The sequence below is a fragment of the Dipodomys ordii genome, unplaced genomic scaffold, assembly GCF_000151885.1.
Source record: "Dipodomys ordii isolate 6190 unplaced genomic scaffold, Dord_2.0 Scaffold51, whole genome shotgun sequence".
Taxonomy (NCBI): domain Eukaryota; kingdom Metazoa; phylum Chordata; class Mammalia; order Rodentia; family Heteromyidae; genus Dipodomys; species Dipodomys ordii.
In genome coordinates, this window is record NW_012267267.1 from 7637421 (window position 1) to 7656294 (window position 18874).

Genomic DNA, 18874 nt, shown 5'->3' on the forward strand with positions numbered 1-18874 from the left:
CTCAGAGAAAGCTATATGATTGATGGTCATGCATGAAGATATTTTTAATAGATATTTTCTTCCTCTAAGGGGGAAATGGAGGAATAAGATATAGTAAAACTATAATGGGATAACCAACATAAAATTGCTTTTGTTTTCTATTTGAATGGTAATTATATTTTACTTATTCAGTGAATAAATGTGGTGTGTGTGTGTGTGTGTGATATGATTTGGGGGCTTGAACTCAGGGTCTCTCACCTTCAGTTGGGTTTTTCACTCAGACGAGTACTCTGCCCCTTGAACCATATTTCTACTCTTGGCTTTTTGCTGGTTAGTTAGAGATACATGTCTCATGGACTTTTCTGCCCAGGCTGGCTTCAAACCATGGATCCTTGGGTCTCAGCCTCCTGACTAACCTAGGATTACAGGTATGAACCCCTGGTACCAGACTATTGAAAATCTTTTTAACTGAACTTCTTCACTTGAAAATATAAGGTTGATTTGAGATACTCCAGGCAAAGGTCTCACACAGTCCCTGTTTTGAGCTAGGCTTGATAGCGTTTACTTCAACTACTCCTGAGCCCACTGACTCTTCTCATCCAGGAATAATGACTTCCCTTTCCTAGCAACAACGGAAAATGGCATTGTGCTTTCTGTAAAGCCCACATTCAGAACACTTTTCTCTCCAAAGGAATCTTCCTCCTTTCCACACTGTTTACTATTGCCTGGCTACCATCTTTGAGATCTCTGCTAGGCTTATCTAGCCTTTCCTATCTCCTGTGATAACTTGACAGTGTTTCTTTGCTGGGCCAGGTACCAGTAGTTCATACCTGTAGCCTAGGCTACTCAGAAGGCTGAGATCTGAGGACTGAAGTTCAAAGTCAGCACAGGCAAGAAAATCTGGGAGACTCTTATCTCCAATTAATTACCAAAAAAGTTGAAGTAGAGCAATGGCTCAAGTGGTAGAGCACTAACCTTGAACAAGAAAGGCTCAGACAGTGTCCTGGCCCCTAGCTCAAGCCCAGACACCTGCACAAAACAAAGCAAACAAAAGGAAATAAAATCTGAGGTGGCCATTACATTACAATCCCAATTCATTTGTGCTCACAGGTGCACAGGACCCGTATGATGCTCTTGCACATCTTGAGTGAAAGAACAATTTCCCCACCAACTAACCATCCCTGGAGTCCAATCTGCATGCAAGAGTATGTGTTTAGCAGGAAATGTGCATATACATATATGCATATACATACAGATTTATTTAAATGATTGAATCTACATTTTTTGGAGGCTGTTTGAAACATCTTATCAAAAGAAAACACATTTTAAGCAAGAGGTTAAAAAAGCTTTTAGGACCCAAAGGCCATTTAATACCATAAATCCTACTTGGGGAGTTTAGCAAACAGTTTTCAAACCCACATCCAACAGACTGGTTAGTATTGGATACACAGATTTGGTTTCAAAGCTGAAATGCCTCTGGTGGAATAGAACTTCTTGTGAAATTCAGTTATTTTATATTAAGCCATAAAAAATCAGGACACATTATCTATTGACAACTTAAATATTAACTCAGTAGGCTACTTGGTGATATAAATAGGAAAAAAAATAAGTGGTCATGAAGTGAGGAGACTCTGACACCAGCAAACTTTGGACTACAAAGAATATTAAAATCTATCCCAGAATCTAAAATAGATTTAAAAAAGAGTCATATTCCACACTATATAGACCCCATACAGCCCCAACCATCCCCCAAGGAGTACATGCCCCAATACATGAGGTTTTTCTAACGGCCTGCTACAGATGTTACTATGTCACTAATTAACAATGATGACAGAAAATGCGTCATACCAGAGGTTTTGTTATCATACAACAACACATCAGGTGGCTGCAGGAGTCTTCTTCCAAACGCTACCATCAGAAGGCCATCTGACAAAAACGTCCACATTGCTGGTCCAGGAAATCACAGCTAGGAGACACGAGGCATCTGTACTCTCCGTGGTGGGCAGCCTGCTCCAGTGAGAGGGGTTAGGGTGAAGAGCTAGTCCCAGCCGCGTGGCACAGCCTCCTATTCCTGGGCCTCCTTGCGAGTCAACTTGTAGATCTCGGTGGGTCCGTCCACATGGGTGATGGTCGTGGTGAGCTGCAATTCTTCCCCGCTGTGAACACCCAAGTCACCTGAAAAAGGATATAGGTGCACTGTACTCAGAGGCCAACTGCCAGCCTTTTCAAAAATTGGCTCTGGGGGCCTTCATTAAGGACCCACCAGTGAGCTTCCTGTTGATAGTAGTTATGAACATTAAATGAGAGCTTTCTTCATGCTTAACGCTATTCGGATGTTTTATATGTGATCTTACTGAATTCTCACAGGATCCCTTCAGAGAAGTATGGGCATTGTGATCGAGTCCTGTTCAGCTTTACGATGAGGAAACCTGGGGGTGAGCACTGGCATGGTAGTGCCAGCAATCAGAGCCATGAGAGCACATGGACTCGAAGGCCCATAGGCAGGCTATGGCAGCGCAACCCACCTCACAGCTGATACACAGGGTAGGCATGCATGTATTTGCGGTGGCTAATGGGGTTATGTTGTATGCAGGCAAGTAAGACCTGCCTTTATCTACACCAAGAGACTGGGCAGAACTACAGCACTGGACACATTCAGGAACAATTAGGGCATACTTTGACAGGCAGTGGTGCACATGGTACACCTACTTGTAGCTAAGGGTGCTGGAGAGACAAAAGCTAAACTAGTATCTGTGATTTTTTTTTTTTTGGCCGTGGGGCTTGAACTCTGGGCCTGGGCGCTGTCCCTCAGCTCTTCAGCTCAAGGCGAGCGCTCTACCACTTGAGCTACAGCGCCACTTCCGGTTTTCTGGTGGTTTATTGGAGATAGGAGTCTCACCGTCTCTCCTGCCCGGGCTGGCTTTGAACCGCGATCCTCAGATCTCAACCTCCTGAGTAGCTAGGATTACAGTCGTGAGCCACCAATGCCCGGCTTGATTTTTTTTTTATATTAAACTCATATGGTATTTTTCTGAGATTGAAGTTTTTCATAGCTCAAAGCACAGAATTAAATAAATGCTGTTCTCAGCTGCTGGGAAATCACTCCATATCTTAGAACTAGCCCTGACTCTTCCCTTAGGACTCTTTACCTGGGGTGTCAACTCAGACCTCACCCCCACTCTCTGCCCCTCCCCTCCCCCATAGCTTGGCTGGTCCCTCCATAAGGTTTGGTGCGGTATTAGTGTTTCACTTACATCCATTGATTGGTGCTGCAAAATCTGTCCAATTATTACACAGCAAGCTTTCAGGATTTGGGCAGAGGGTACTAAATAAAGAGGAATCGGCTCGGCTTCCAGCACATTCCCACACATCTACTTTGCAGCAAGAGCACTGGTGGAGAGGAATGCTGGTGAGAGGCTGGACCTGGATGACACCTTCAGCCAAGTGGGACCAAAAATCACACAAAGAGCCACTATCTGGGGTTCTGGCCTCAGCTGCTCTCGTTCTGACCTTACCATGCAGGTGAAGTGTAAGCGTCATTCTTCCAGGTCAAAGAAACAGGTTCTAGATTTCTATATCTGGGCAGCCCTAAAAACTTCAAAGCCAGTTCCTTGATCTGCCCATCCAAGTGAGTCATTAGAATTTCAAAGACAGTCCTGACCTCCCCTGTGTCAGTTTACCCAAGAAATTCCTGTTCCCAAAGACTTCTTACAAACACTAGAAGGCTGGTTGTGGGGCTTGAACTCAGGGCTTGGGCTCTGTCCCTGTGCTTTTTAAAAAAAATATATATGTTTTTTATTGTGAAAATACTGTACAGAGGGGTTGTCAAGTTTGTTGTCAACATAATGTCTTGTACATCTCATTCATTGTTCCAATGGGTCAACATGTATCCCTACTTAAACAATTTGTTTTTTTTTCTTCCCCTCCCCAAATTATACCAACATCAAACAGTGAAAACAGGAGTTATACCGTGAGGGAGGAACATACATACTATGCTTGTCCTCTATCACTTTCACCCACCGCTCAACTTCTGGGTTTTTAAGCAGTTATTTGGAGATAAGTTTCACGAGCCGGATACCAGTGGCTCATACCTGTAATCCTAGCTACTCAGGAGGCTGAGATCTGAGGATCAAGGTTCAAAGCCAGTCCAGGCAGAAAAGTCTGTGACACTCTTATCTCCAATAAAGCACTAGTGCTGTGGCTCAAGTGGTAAAGCGCTCGCCTTGAGCTGAAGAGTTGAGGGACAGTGCCCAAACCCAGAGTTCAAGCCCCACAACTGACAAAAAACAAACAAAAAAAGAGTTTCATGGACTTTCCTGCCCTGGCTGGCTTTGAACCTCAATCATCAGATCTCAGCCTTCTGAGTAGGTAGGATTACAGGTGTGAGCCACCAGTACCAGGCTTTACTTGGGTTTTGATCTGAAGATTATTTAAATCTAAACTATGATACCAATGAACAAATCCTAGAACATGTGTATGATCTTGCAGATCATTTGAATACAGTCAAAACTGCTCAAAGTTTAATTCAGTTTATGGTATTAGTTACAGTAGCCCTACCAAATTAATTCATTGAAGACATAGAAAGTTTTCTCCCAAGAAGGCAATTGAAGTGCACCCAATATGGCAGACTGATAGGAAGTCTAAAGCTCAGGAAAGACAAACAGGGCAATGAAAGGTCAGATGATGATTAGGGCAATAGCTCTGGCAGAGGTAGAAAGCATAAAGTGGCCAAGAGCAAAGTAGAGCAGATACTGGTGATAGCTTGTCACCTGACTCCCAACTTTGCTGGGCAGTGAAGAAAGGTGGTCAAGATTTGCTTTAGAGTCTGGACCAAGGCTGGTGATAAGACCAATTATATAGTACTAACAAATATCAAGAAAGAACCAGCCTGGCTTAGGGAAGATCAGACATAACCTAGGAATGACCTCAATAAATAAAGTCCTCGTAACTCAACATTTATTAAGGCAGCAAGCCACCTTTCCTGTGAAATAAGCAGCAGTAAGCCTGAGAAGCCTCCAGAAGTATAGCTGACAACATATCCAGCTGGCCACTAAGTCCTAGAACCTGGGGACATGGCTGTTGCTTCTAGAAGAGTAAAAGCAGAGAAACAGAAAGTAACAAGTGGCAATTAGGCTATCTCTCATTCCCTCTGCCAGCCATCCAGTCAGGAACTCCACTGTTCACTTTTTAACAAAACATTCTAAGAAGAATTTTATAAGCCAAAGGAAACAAAAGTCTAAGATACTTCCAAAAGTTGCTAAAGTACATTATATGCCTATATGGAAACAATGCAATGAAAATCCTCTGTATAATTAATATATGTTAATAAAAATAAGAAAAGAATTGTCTGACTTCATAGGCAGCTCCAACACTATATCCCCCCAAAATGGATGGGTGACATGGTGGGTTTGGGCAGTTTTTTAGAGTGCCTAGCATTGCTGTTGGCTCAGGAAGACAGGGTATATGCTAGGGTTCTTATCAACCTGCTGTAATTCATTCCTGCCTGGGAGACATCTTGAATGATTTTCAGATGGTTATTTGCTATAGAAATAGGTTTAAAAAATCATACAACATATAAAAGAAACTTACTGTGTGTGTGTGTGCCTGTACTGGGGTTAGAACTCAGAGCCTCTCACTCTCATATAGCTTTTATGTCCAAGGCTGGCACTCTACCACTTGAGCTACACATCCACTTGTGTATTTTTGCTGGTTAATTGGAGTAAGAGTCTCATACACTATTCTGCCTGGGTTGACTATGAACTGTAATCTTCAGACCTCAGCTTCCTGAGTAGCTAGGATTACAGGTGTGAGCCATGAGTGGCCAACTTGAAAACAAAATATAACCAAAAGCAACAAGAAAAACCTCAGCTTTAATCAAGTCAGCAATAAGGCTGAAAAATGTAATTGAAGAAAGGATCGTCACAATGTCTACGCTAACTAAAGAAAAAAGTATCTGTGTGTGCATCACAGATAATCATACCAGAGATACATACGGAAGATGACTGCATGTGCACAAGTATCCCTTGCTATCCAGAGGAGATGGGTTCTAGGTCCTTCAGAGGACATCAAATATCATATGCTTAAGTCCCTAATACAGAATGCTGTAGCATTTGCATAGAACAATAGAATCCTGTCTGCTTTATAGCTGCAGTAGATGACTCATAAGCCCCAATGTGATGTTGATGCTATGCAAATAGCTGGTTCACTGTAACCTCTGGGGAGTAAGGACAAGAATGAACAGGTCTTTTCATGTCTAGTACTGGCATCTTTTCTCCTCTTTCAGATATTATTTTTTTAATCTGCTGCTGGTTGGATTTGGGGATGTGAAACTGAAAGATACAGACAGTATACGTGTGTGTGTGTGTGTGTGTGTGTGTGTGTGTGTGTGTGTGCGTGTGTGTGTAGAAAAAGAGATATATACACACTTTAAGTAAACATGTATTTGCAGTGTGTGGGTGTATATGTATGTATATACACATATACAGATGTGTGTATAGACATAGATATATACAGTGATTCATCTGGATGTGTTCGTACCACCATTGCAGCTATGGTATGCAGCCAAGCAGCAGGAAGGACCCCAGGGCACCCCACTTTCACCAGCAGTGAACACGTGAACACATTCCATTTTGGAGCTATCCTTCCAGGTTCATGGTGCAGGAAGCAGGTAAGGAAACTTTTGTCCCCAAGATCAAAGGAATGTTCCCTGAGAGCAAAGGCTGGCACCGCCATGTCTTTGAGCCTCACCTCACTCCCTTTTCACTCACTGTGTCATGGTGCGATGCACTGAGGTACCCAGTGGTTCATTCCCTGGAGATCACTTTCTGACCCACCCAATGAAACAGAAGTACTTGGAGGACATGCTCTTTGGAAAGTGACTCTCTACTGAACTTGCTGCCCCCTTTGTTCCTCTCTGTCCATTCTGTCCATTCCACAGGGAAAGATGACTATTAATATTGTACACTTTCTTCCTTTCCAACCCACATCCACTGCACACACATCTTGTATCTTTCTCAACCTCCTAAACAAAAGAATGTTCTCAATGAGTCTTTCTCTTTTGTATCTTTTTTGGCATCAGAATCTTATTTGTCAAATTCCTGGAAACAGGTTTTGCCTAGCAATCCAACCATTAACCATCGCATCAAGGCAAGAAGTACGCCATACATAAGATTTATTCCATAGAAAGAAATCTGGATTCTTGGCTCTAGACCTTAGGAGCACATGAGGAAAAATGTTCAAACCAACTTAAAAGTAAAATTACCCAGAGAGCTGGGTGCCATTGGCTCACACCTGTAATCTTGGCTACTCAGGAGGCTCAGATATGTGGATCAAAGTTCAAAGCCAGCCTAGGCAGGAGAGTCTGTGAAACACTCATCTCCAATTAACCACCAAAAAGCTGAAAGTAGAACTAACGCTCAAGTACTAGAGTGCTAGCCTCGTGCACAAAAGCTCAGGGATAGTGCCCAGACCCTGATTTCAAGCCCCAGGAATGGGGGGAGAGAAGAATCTGTCAGGGAATGTAGCATTTTTAGCACCTGGACACAAAATGCCAGTGGCACATCCCTATTTTAGTGACAATCCACATCAACCATGACTATTTCTAAATGTCCCTTAAGAAAGAAATCAGGAAATGTAGCTTACTACTGATACTTTTCTTTGGCTGTGAAATCATGCATCAAACAAATGGTCTTCTGATGAGGAAAATATCAGTTCTTCACTGTAAGGTGGAGGGTGGCTATGGTGTAGGGTCAAAAGCCTGGACAAAAGCTGCCTGGGACCTGACTCTGCAGATTCGGCCCTAGCTCATCTTCTACTTGCCTAGTAATGCTGAAGTTGAGTACACTCTTACTATGACAGAGATCACCCTCTGGGCCACCACTTCATTCCTAGCAGGAATGAAGCAAAGCATAGAATTTCACAGTTCAGAAGGATTTAAAGCAATCCCTTGCAGCTGATAGAAACCGTGCACAGAGTCAACAGACCTGCCAGCAATTTCATGGTAAAAACAAAAACAAAAACAAAAAACCAGAAGGAGTCATGGAGCTAAAGTGTGCAGTTCATAGTTAGTGTTCAAGATCTACGTTATTTATAGTAACTGTGCTGATCATTACAACACCCCAGAAGAGCAGAGATTGCTTTAGGTAGCTCTTGCCTAGAACACAAGAAACCCCCCCTACTAAAATCAAGGACAGGGCGATGTGGTTTCTGTCCACCTAGCAGGCTGACCATGAACTGAAATCAAAGTTCTTGCCCATCAGCCATTGTGCTGGCTGTGTGGAGTTCACTGTCTGGGAGCCTTCCTGCCCACATGCATATAGTACATGTATGAGTACTAGCAATGGAAGGGAAGCTGGGGGTTTCTACCTCTTCTAGAAATGAATCGGGTCAGATCAAGAGCTGAGCAGGAAGTAGGTGAGCCAAGTCTTTAACAGGACCCATGGCCAGAGAGAGACCTAAAATTGAATATGGCAAGAAGTTTTTACTCCAAAGACTGGGAAGGAAGAGATGTGGTCAGGTTGCTCTTTGCATAGAAACTGTCCATACGGTATGAAGACAGACAGTAGTGAGGCCCCCCCCCCCATTGCCCTTGACTCCAGCACAGAGCCTAGCTCTCCTTGCTCCCTTAAGTCCCTATTTCTATGTGGATCATCCGGCTTCCTCCTTCCTCTTCACAACATTGCTTCCCTGCCTGTGATATAGGAAGAGTGATGTTAAACTCTAATTTCTAAAATAATGTTCATTCAACACTTCTAGAAGCATCATTAAAGAATCAGTTTACTCCCCTTAGGGAGTAAACATTTCTGCCGGTGAGCAAAGACATGAGACGGCTCTTCCACTATATCTACCCCCCAAAATAACAGGAGTCACCTGATTCCCAAGAGGAATCACAGTCCCCTAAGTCTGCTCTGGAGACCATGAGTTCCAAAAGACATATTGCCTGGGCAAAGGGCTCCAGGGACAAGTGATTTAATAACTTGGGAAAATGCTGTCTCACCCTCCCCCGACTTCTTGCTAAGAGACTGTTCGTACAAATTAATTTACTAAAGACATTAAGATGACTCGCAGCAAAAACCTCATTAACATTGATCAACCTAATTCAAACTTATCTGATTATTAAACCCTCCAACATGCCAGGGAAAGGCCATTTGCTAGGCTTTAATATGCGTGATTGGGCATAGTCTTCAAGGAGGCGGCAGCATTTTGACTGGGTCAGAAAAAAAATGGTTAAGGTTTTATTAAGCCCAGATATCAAGCCCAGGGCACAATATGCAATCTATTCATTCAACACATACTCAGTGAATCTTGCTTTTAAAAGCCAGGCCAGTCCTTGGTGCTGAGGAGCTGCCCCCACATTGGTCTCTGTCCATAGACAGTGACATGCATTTTATGCTTGGGGAAGAGCAAAGGCATACCTAGGATAAAGCAGGTGTGACTGGAGGCAACCTTATTGTGAGAGGAAATGGATGTTTACCTACATGTGAACTCCTGATCTGGTCAGGAGTCATCATTTCCCTCTGCCATGATTAAAAGAAACCTCAACAAGCTCTTTTAATCTGTTTCCTTCTCTCTAAAATGACCCCATTATCTAAATTCGCTAGTTCCTTATAGCATCAATATCTCAGAGTTCTGTGATTGTAAGGTAAGAAAAGAAAGTCTTGGAACAGGAGGTTATTGGTTTGGATATTTTGTCAAAACAAAGCTCTTCAAGGGCTAGGAATATAGGTCAGTAGAACATTACTTACCTATCTAGTATAGGCAAGACCCTAGAGATCTGATCCCTAGCCTTGCAAAACCAAAACCAAATCAAACATCTTTGAAGAAAAATGAGGAGAAAAATGAACCACCTTCTGTCTCAGGGCCCAGAATTCACCTGATCTTAGACACTTATTTCTCAAATTGGAAGAAGACACATGGCATAGTTTGCAAACACTTATTTTGTTGAAAAAAAAGTGATCAAAGCAAATTTGATTTTTTGGCACTGAAACCGGGTTATATTGTAGAATAGAATGAAATATCCACTATTGACTTTAGAGATTAAAAAAATGAGGGCTTTAAGACCTCTATAGCTTATGTTGACTTTTCGTTGGTAGTATCAGAGTACCTGTCTCTGTCTCTGAGAGGATAAAACCTGGAGGAGCCTAGAGCTTATTCACTTAAATCTTAGAGGGACCCAACCTATTGTTCCATAATGAACCTATGTCAAAGACAAAGATTTACCATTGGACTGGTCTTCCCCATAGTTTTTATGGGATGGTGCATATAAGAACATCAAAGCAAAGACATAGAGGTTCCACATTCCATAGATGCCCGTGAAGAAAGCACTGTTCACTTGCACTGTGACACCACCCCATTTCCAATGGCCTTCTGTCACCTGTAGAAAAAGAACAGTAACATTCAAGTGAGTCAACAAAGAAATATAATATCAATATAGAAAACCAATCAACATGAAACCAGGTCTCTTCCACAAATGGCAAAGCTAAGTTCCATGTAAGACAACATCTGTTTTTCAATCATATTAATATAATTCAAGGTCAACTGAAGAGGAGGTATGTGTCAAGCACAAAGTCAGGGACTTTTTAATCTTTATTTTTTAATTTTTGGGGTGTGTGTGTGTGTGTGTGTGTGTGTGTGTGTGTGTGTGTGTATTGGTACCAGGACTTAAACTAAGGATCTCACACTCTCATTAGGCATGCTTATTCACAGCTGGAGTTTTACCACTTGAGCTATGCCTCCAGTCTAGCATTTTACATGCTAATTGGAAATACAATCTCATGAACTTTTATTCCCAGGCTGTTTTTGAAGTTTGATCCTCTTTATCTTACTTTCTTGAGTAGCTAGAATTATAGGCAAGAGGCACCAGGAGCCTGGGATTACTGGTTTTTAATCTTGACCATACTTTAACATCACCTAGAAAATATTGCCCCCTAAAAGCAAATCTCTTGTTATCCCCAAGAAAGAGATTGCGTTTAAACTTCTAGCCACAATTGTAAATCCTCCTCTGCCATCTTCTTAGCCAGATATAAACTGCCCACAGGTGGAGAGTAGCTCTGCCAGATCTTTAGCATCTGATGTGTCACAGGTGTGCACGTTTCTTTGCTTTGCTTGCACTCTCTCTCTCTCTCTCTCTCTCTTTCTCCCTCTCCCTATCTCTCTCTCTTTCTTTTTCCCTCTCTCTCTTTCTCTTTTTTGCTAGTACAGAGATTTGAATTCAGGCCCTTCTGCTTTCTTAGCTGGTGTTCTACCACTTGGGCTACCCTTGAGCTCTACCATCTCATGTATTTAATAAGACAAGTATGATTAAAGACTTTAAACTTTACTTAAGTATAAAATAAAAACTTAGTTGGGTGCTGGTGGATCATACCTGTAATCCTAGCTAGTCAAGGGGCTGAGATCTGAGGATATTGGTTCAAAGCTAGCTGGTGCAGGAGAGTCTGTGAGACTCTTATCTCCAATTAATCACCAGAAAACCACAAGTGGAGGTGTAGCTCAAAGTGGTAGAATACTAGCCTTGAGTGAAAGAGCTCAGGGACAGCACCTATGCCTTGAGTTCAAGTCCCAGGACCGACTAAATAAATAAACAAGCAAATAAATAAAAACTTGCATGATTATAGAGGAGAACCAAGTTTAATTTTTTAACTCTGGCACACAGTAAACAATAAATACTATTTTCTAAATGTCATTCTAGGTAAGTCACACACAAAGGTAATTATGAAGCTTTCTATGCTTTGTAATTCTGCAAGAGATGTTTGAAGCTGTTTTGCCTATGATAATCACTTGGTAAGTGTTTTAAGGGCTGTCTGAAGACACATGGATTACAATAAGCATTGTCAACAGAGCTGTTGAACTGAGTGACTAGTAAAGCTCTGAGACCCTTGACATTAAACTAACCACTTCTGCTTGCTACCAATAATTTTACTTAGAGATAATAGAACATATGGATAAATACTTCTGTGACAGCTTATGAGACTGAGTTATACAAATCCACTCCAGGAGCTACTTTTAAATTTTAAGATAGGAGTTAAATCTAAATGTCAGATCTAAACAAGCAGGTTATCTCACCTGCTACTTAGGATAGGTGTCTGCATCCTCCATACATTTCTCTGTGTGCCCCAGAGCCCATGGGGGCACTAGACTTAGTGTAAAGTTCAAGATTTTCCTTTGGAAAGACCTTCGGTGTCAGAGAGCCCAATAATGCAAATATAAATGTACTTGTCCTTGTGGCACAAACACCACCATGAACTTATTCACTTTGCAAAATAGTTGATGCCATGTGAAATGTCTAGGAGTATTTACTTGGCAAAGAAGGATTTTGTAACCACCCGTGATTTTAGGCATTCAGCTTCTTAGAAATGTCTCCAAAGGGGCTGGGAAGGTGGCTCAGTGGTAGAGCGCTTGCCTTGCATGCCTGAGGCCCTGGGTTTGATTCCTCAGCACCACATAAGCAAAAAGAAAAAAGCCGGAAGTGGCGCTGTGGCTCAAGCGGTAGAGCGCTAGCCCTGGGCTGAAGAGCTGAGGGACAGTGCCCAGACCCAGAGTTCAGGCCCCATGACCGGACCCAAAAAAAAAAAAAAAAGAAATGTCTCCAAATACCACTCTTCCTACTTTTAAGTACAGAACATCCTAACTTTATAAAAATCATAGCACTTAGAACATCTTATGATTTGAATGTACATGGTGGAAGGTGTTCTGGGAATCTATTTGTTCACTGTGCTAACACTGGGACTCTTCTACATGTGGTAAGGCAGTAGCCAACGAGCTACAAGATGAAATATGGCAGCTCTTTTACGTTAGGGCAGCTAGGAGAAGGGCCTAGAAGAAACTGGACATCTTGGGAAAATGCATATTTTCTTGTGGTACTTAGATTTTGAACTCAGGGTCTCATATGTACTCGGTAGGTGCTGTGTCACTATGTGTTCATTTTGTGTTTCATGTTGGGATAGGATCTCAGTTTCTGCTTGGACACATCCCTGGACCATGACAGGCACATGTCAGCCCATACAGCCATTCATGGAGGGGAATCTCAAAAACATCTCTTCCTAGGCTGACTTTGAATTGTGATCCACCTGATCTCAGCCTACCAACAGATTATTAATAAAAAGATATTAATAGTCTAGTAACATGACTGACCTCTCTGCTTGTTGCTCAATGGTGCATAACAGAAATTTGCAAACAAAATGCAGGGATGTTGCAATGATGCATGGAAATAGAAAATAGAGAGATGAAAACTCTTAAGAAATATCTACTGGAGGCAGAAACTTTGTGAGGATGGAGGAAGGACTGTGGAGCAATCTGTGTGAGGAGTAGCTTCAATAGATGTGGGCCCTGCTTGCAGTGGGTGGGTAAAGAGAGGTCATGCCACCAGCTCTCGGGAGTTGGTCTAGAGAAGGGAAACTGAGGCTCTGAGTGACAAGACAATTAGATTCTGAGCTACTGTTTGGGCTCTGAATGTTAGATTCTGTTGGCTTTGTGGGCAGTTGCAGGAGAAGGGGGCGGCGACAAACAGTCTTGAGACATAATTGGTGAGTGATGACAATGTTGGGCCTGAAAGGAAGGAGATCCTATGGGCAAAACCCATGAGACAATAATACCCATTAGACAGTAGAAGGTGGCAAGTGTGTAGGAGCTACTATTATGTAAGGCTTCAGGAAAAGCCCCCTGAATGTATTCCTAGAAGGTAGAGATTTTTGTGTCCCTGGAAGTAGAGGATCCTAATGTGTGTATATACCATTGGATACAGGTAGAAAAAGAAAAAAAAGGAAGAAAAAGAGAGGAAATAAAGGAAAAAGGGGGATATCTAATAGAAACACTGTGGTCCATAGAACAGATGTCAATGTGACAAGTGTTAGTTCATTTAAACACTGATCTCCATTGGATTCCTTCCTTATTACTTAGAATGAGTGGTTAATCTAGATGTCATAGCAAGGATACCCATAGTTAACACTTATTCAATGTTCATAGTGTTCCAGGAATTATGCTAAGCATTTTACATAAAAGAGAGTATTTAGCCTTATAACCACTCTGTAGAGAGAAATAAAATACTTTGACCTGGACTGCTTGACTAGAAAAGTCATAGCGCCCTAAGTTTGACTCCAGAAGAAGGTGTTTTTAACTATTAAACAACACAAGGGTATTGTTTAATAAGCCAGGGTCACTCTCTCAAGGCAGCCTAGGCAGGAAAGTCCATAAGACTCTTACCTCCAAATAACCAGCAAAAGCCCAGAAGTGGAGCTGTGGTTCAAGTGGGAGAGTATTAGTCCTGAGTGAAAAAGCTAAGGGGCAGCGCTCAGGCCCTGAGTTCAAGCCCACTACTGGGACAACAATAATAATGATGATGGTGTTAATAATAATGATGATGATGATTTTACAGAAAAATCATAGTAATAAGAAGCTTCTATAATAAGGGCTGTACAGGAACTGAACCTGACTAAGGAAATAGCACTTCATCCCCTCTTCTCGTGTTTGCTCTGGGATATGCACACTGTTCAGAACACAGCTGCATAATTATCAACTCACTGAAATTGAAATCTATAAATACATTACTTCCTGCTGAGGGCAAAGTGTTGAACTGCATACATGAACTGCATAGACATTGTAACCCCACTGCTTGGAGACTGGATTGTGTTTTTTCCCCCTCTCTTCTCTCCATCACTTATGCCTGAGACATGCTCTAAGATCTGAGTACATTCCCTCCAAGATGAACCACAATTAGCGGCCTCCACAGAGCAGGCCTTAGAGATCCGAAGTCTTATTAATGGCAAGGCAGAGTGGTGAAAGGTTCCTCTTTCAGAGAAACAAATTGGGTAGCCCCAACCAAAAAGAGGAGGGAAAAAAATCATCTCTCCCTCTACCTAAGTCTTAGTTCTAAAACACACTGCTTGTCCTGATTTAACATTGCAACAATTTATTTTGTGTGAAACCATCCAATTATACCCCTGAAGCCAAGCGAAGGTCAAATCCCTTTACACCCAGTAGTCTTGACAACCAGCATTCCCCACTTACCAACAAGATATTTCCAAACCTGAGATAGACATGGGCTCTCTTACTGGAAATATTCACTCTGTAAGTCACAGAATTAAGTGAGCGCGTGCACGCACGGGTACGTGCATGCATGCACACACACACACACACACACACAGAGAGAGCTGGGGACAGGCTCTCAGGGAGTTTGCTGCATGTGGCTTGACCTGAATGTCAGGCACCTGAGGTCCCTTCAGTGAAGGTCAGTGACCTTCTCCTCAGCCACCACAGTTCTGTTCCCTTTTGGCCACCACCTCTAAATGGAACATCTCTTTCTCCTCCGGAGGAATGGGGCTGAAAGACCAGACTGCAATGTACCATCTCTTGGTTGCTATGACCGAGGCCATTAAAATAGCAGGCATTAAAAGACTGCACCTCAGCCCCTAGCTACAAAGCCTCAAGGTCACCGCAGTGCCAGCTTCCTGTGGGCCTTTCATTACTGCCCACACAGCCTCAGTATCCTGGAGAGATCCTCTTGCATTATATTTCATGGGGCTTAAATACAAGCTCTCCCAGCAAGCTGAGAGTATAATGGGGATTTTAAAACATTCCTTTTACCTCGAGCTAGGATCCATTTCAAAAAGTTACCCAATGGGTTCCCTTTCAGGTGAGCTCATTGCTTTGACATTCCAAAATGACATTAGAAAATAAATCCTCTGATGACTATATTAATATAGTACCTGGGACACCGAGAGCTATGCTGGAAAACTTCTTAGATGTCTATAAATAAACCTTAAAAAAAACAGCAGGAGGAATGTGAGGAGCTAATGGAATTCAAAAGGCCTCATTGCTACCCCCTTAAGAGTTGAAATCCACTCCAGTGGCCCACTATGGAAGCAGAAATAAAAAGTCAGCCACAGGCTGGAGCCAGATACTGGGGTAATGGAGTATTAATACTTTTCTCCCAAAAAAACCTTCAAACTATGTTTCTTGGAAGATGGCTTCCCTTGCTTTCAGAAGTGAATTAATTAAACACATATAAGGTTAAGTTCTAGCAATGTGCAGCCATGTTAGGGAACAGGATCTTGGCTTCAAGTAAATGAACTCTGCAGAAGTGAGAAGCGAGGATGGAAGAGGACTCTTCTACATGGAAACAGTAAAAGCCTGTCACAGTCACTCTTGCTTGAATATAAGTGTTTGAACCTTAGCTGGCTGAATAAATGGAAAAAACAATCTCCCTCAGAATCTTCCCCATTTTACTTGTATTTGAAGTAGAGAGAAAAGTTTGCAAGGTTTGCTAAATGAGCAGTCTGACACAAACACAGATGTGGAGGACAGAGCTAATAATGTGCAGGGGTTGTTTGATTTTTTTTTCCACTTGCACTTTAGCCTTCATCTGAGCTGGTAGCAATGCTGGCACTCTCTGGCTCTCAATTTGGGGTTGCCTGGGATGGCATTCAAGGGACTCTTAAACTGGAATAGGAAAAAGATTTCAGCTGGGCGCCGGTGACTCACGCCTGTAATCCTAGCTACTGAAGAGGCTGAGATCTGAGGATCATGGTTCAAAGCCAGCCCAGGCAGAAAAGCCCATGAGACTCTTATCTCCAATTAACCACTGGAAAACTGGAAGTGGTGCTGTGGCTCAAGCGGTAGAGCGCTTGCCTTGAGCTGAAGAGCTGAGGGATGGAGCTCAAGCCCAGAGTTCAAGCCCCACGACCGATCAAAAAAAAAAAAAAAAAGATTTCACCACTATCTGACTGAAAATATTTCCTTTGACAAAACAAAACAGATCAATAGAAACCATGATGTTTCCTGATCTAGTAATTCTGTAACATACAAACTAGCTAACTACATACACACACACACACACACACACACACACACACACACACACACACACACACACACACACACAACGCCATATATATGATACCATTTTGAAATTCAAAGTATTTTACATCACTCGTTTAGAAACCTTCTTTGAGGAGACTTCTGAAGCCTTCATCAAGTTACCAAAGGAGTCCATACAGAGCCCGTGCACCAGAGGGTAACTTGCTTGTCTTATCCCAAGGCTCTATATGCTCTAATAAAACTCTCCATGTTACCCAGATATGTGGATAATAGAGCAATGACAAGAGTCAGAAGGACCAGATTCTGAGCTCCAACTTGTATATATTTGGACAAGGCCTCCCACCTTCTTACCTCTCTCAGGAACCCAGCTATTCCTCCTGTGGTTAACCATTCCAGGGACTCTTTGCTAATCCCTTTGCAACATCATTTCCCATAGTCCTTACACAGCAACACAACCTTCCTTGGGGGGGGGGGACCATATTACTTAGTAGGAAAGTTTAGACTTTCAAACTATGAAGTCATCCATTCACATCCCACCCAGCCAGAAAACTGTATAAATGGATTATTAGATTATTTCATATTTTAGCAAACTAAGATCATAGTTCTGGCCCTACTTAGTTTTTTTTGTGAAGCCCAAATGAATGATATAGATGTATAACACGTTAGATTTAAATACTTTTCAACTTCCACAGCAAATTACCAGTAATTTTAAATCATTATCATGATCAATATTAAGATTTTCACTCTCAAATTTTGAGTTTGAGAAATAACCAATAGGAAGATAAGCTTCCATTGAATTACATTTCCTGCTTAAATGGCCAAATAATTGCTACAAGATATGGATGATGGACTACAAAAGGATCTATGTTAACGCTAGATAAAGATCCAATCAAATTAATGCTCGCTTGTTAATGTTGTGCTATAGGGCTTTAAACATTTATTCTCTTAAGTAATTGAAATATGTGCCTTTCAATCTGGCTGCAGGCTTTTCATTGATTCTGCAACTTTTACCTTCTACAAGGCTACATAAAAGGAACAGTCAAGTCCATGTGGCAAGGGGGCTAAGAAGGTCCTGACTAGTCTAAAATCAACAAGGGTTTACCAGCTACCCAGAACGAGTGCCTCCCTATTGTCTTAGCTGCTCAGAATTTTCTGTGAATTGTAGAGAGACCTCTCCAGGGATATTCTCCTTGGACACACAGGATACACATACCTGACTGACAATGAAGAAGATAACAGTCATGGCAGCACAGGCCAAGGTGATAAGCATGAGGAACTTGAACCTGAAAATTAGCCCCTATTAGGAAAAGACAAAAAGAATCATTTAATATCCCTCCAAGTCCTGTTCTCCATGTATAAATCTATGAATAGCTCATTTGAAAGGAATCTGTAATACCAGATGACAGCAAAATAATTTCATGTACTAATATTTCTGCACATTCAAAGGTGAATATGGTGAGACAATTCTTGGGCCAAATATTGCCTATGTTCTTATCTCTCATGAAACATGGATGCCAGAGAGCCTGGAAATTATATTCACAACACATCATGAGGCTGCTAATTTCCCTGCTAAGCTGGTTCTGCTTCTTTGCCAGGGTTCAAAGTTACCAAATCCAAGTTTTCTGCAGTTGTACTAGAAGTCTGCTCCAGTGAACAAGAAGAAATATGCATATTAATAAGGACAACTGGATTTGGTTGCGTTTTCTCATGTATCACTCCAACTCTAGAGACAGGCAAAACTTGGAAAGCACCCACGATTTTCTGAGAGCAGGATTTAAGGGAATGTGTGTTTCAGGGTGTAATGCCTATTAATCAGGGCCCCTGGTGTGCAGATCCACTGCATATAAATTCACTGGAGTTCTGAAGTGTGCCTGTCTCTTTCCACAGAGTCACCAGGCTCCAGTGTCTTAGCACACCACTTAGTCACGAGCCAAAGGAATCCTTGAAACATGAAGAACGTGCTGCCTGCATTAAGGATTTAGAGGTGTTAAGCGTTTCTCTAAAATAAAAATCTAATCTATGAAACAGAGGAGCAACTGCAACTGAGAACCTGCTGGATACTTGAGAGTTTGCAAAACTGATCGCC

General features: G+C 42.1%; 1 protein-coding gene across 1 annotated transcript in view; it reads right to left on the reverse strand.

The window, feature by feature from the left end:
* Window positions 1-1191: 1191 nt before the first annotated feature.
* Wls (wntless Wnt ligand secretion mediator) overlaps window positions 1192-18874 on the reverse strand; it is a 106162-nt gene continuing 88479 nt past the window's right edge. The window contains exons 10-12 of the mRNA XM_013020633.1: window positions 18002-18085; window positions 10198-10351; window positions 1192-2154 (exon numbers count right to left, since the gene is read on the reverse strand). Of these exons, the coding sequence (XP_012876087.1) occupies window positions 2045-2154; window positions 10198-10351; window positions 18002-18085 (348 nt within the window). The 3' untranslated portion in view covers window positions 1192-2044. The remainder of the gene's footprint in view (window positions 2155-10197; window positions 10352-18001; window positions 18086-18874) is intronic.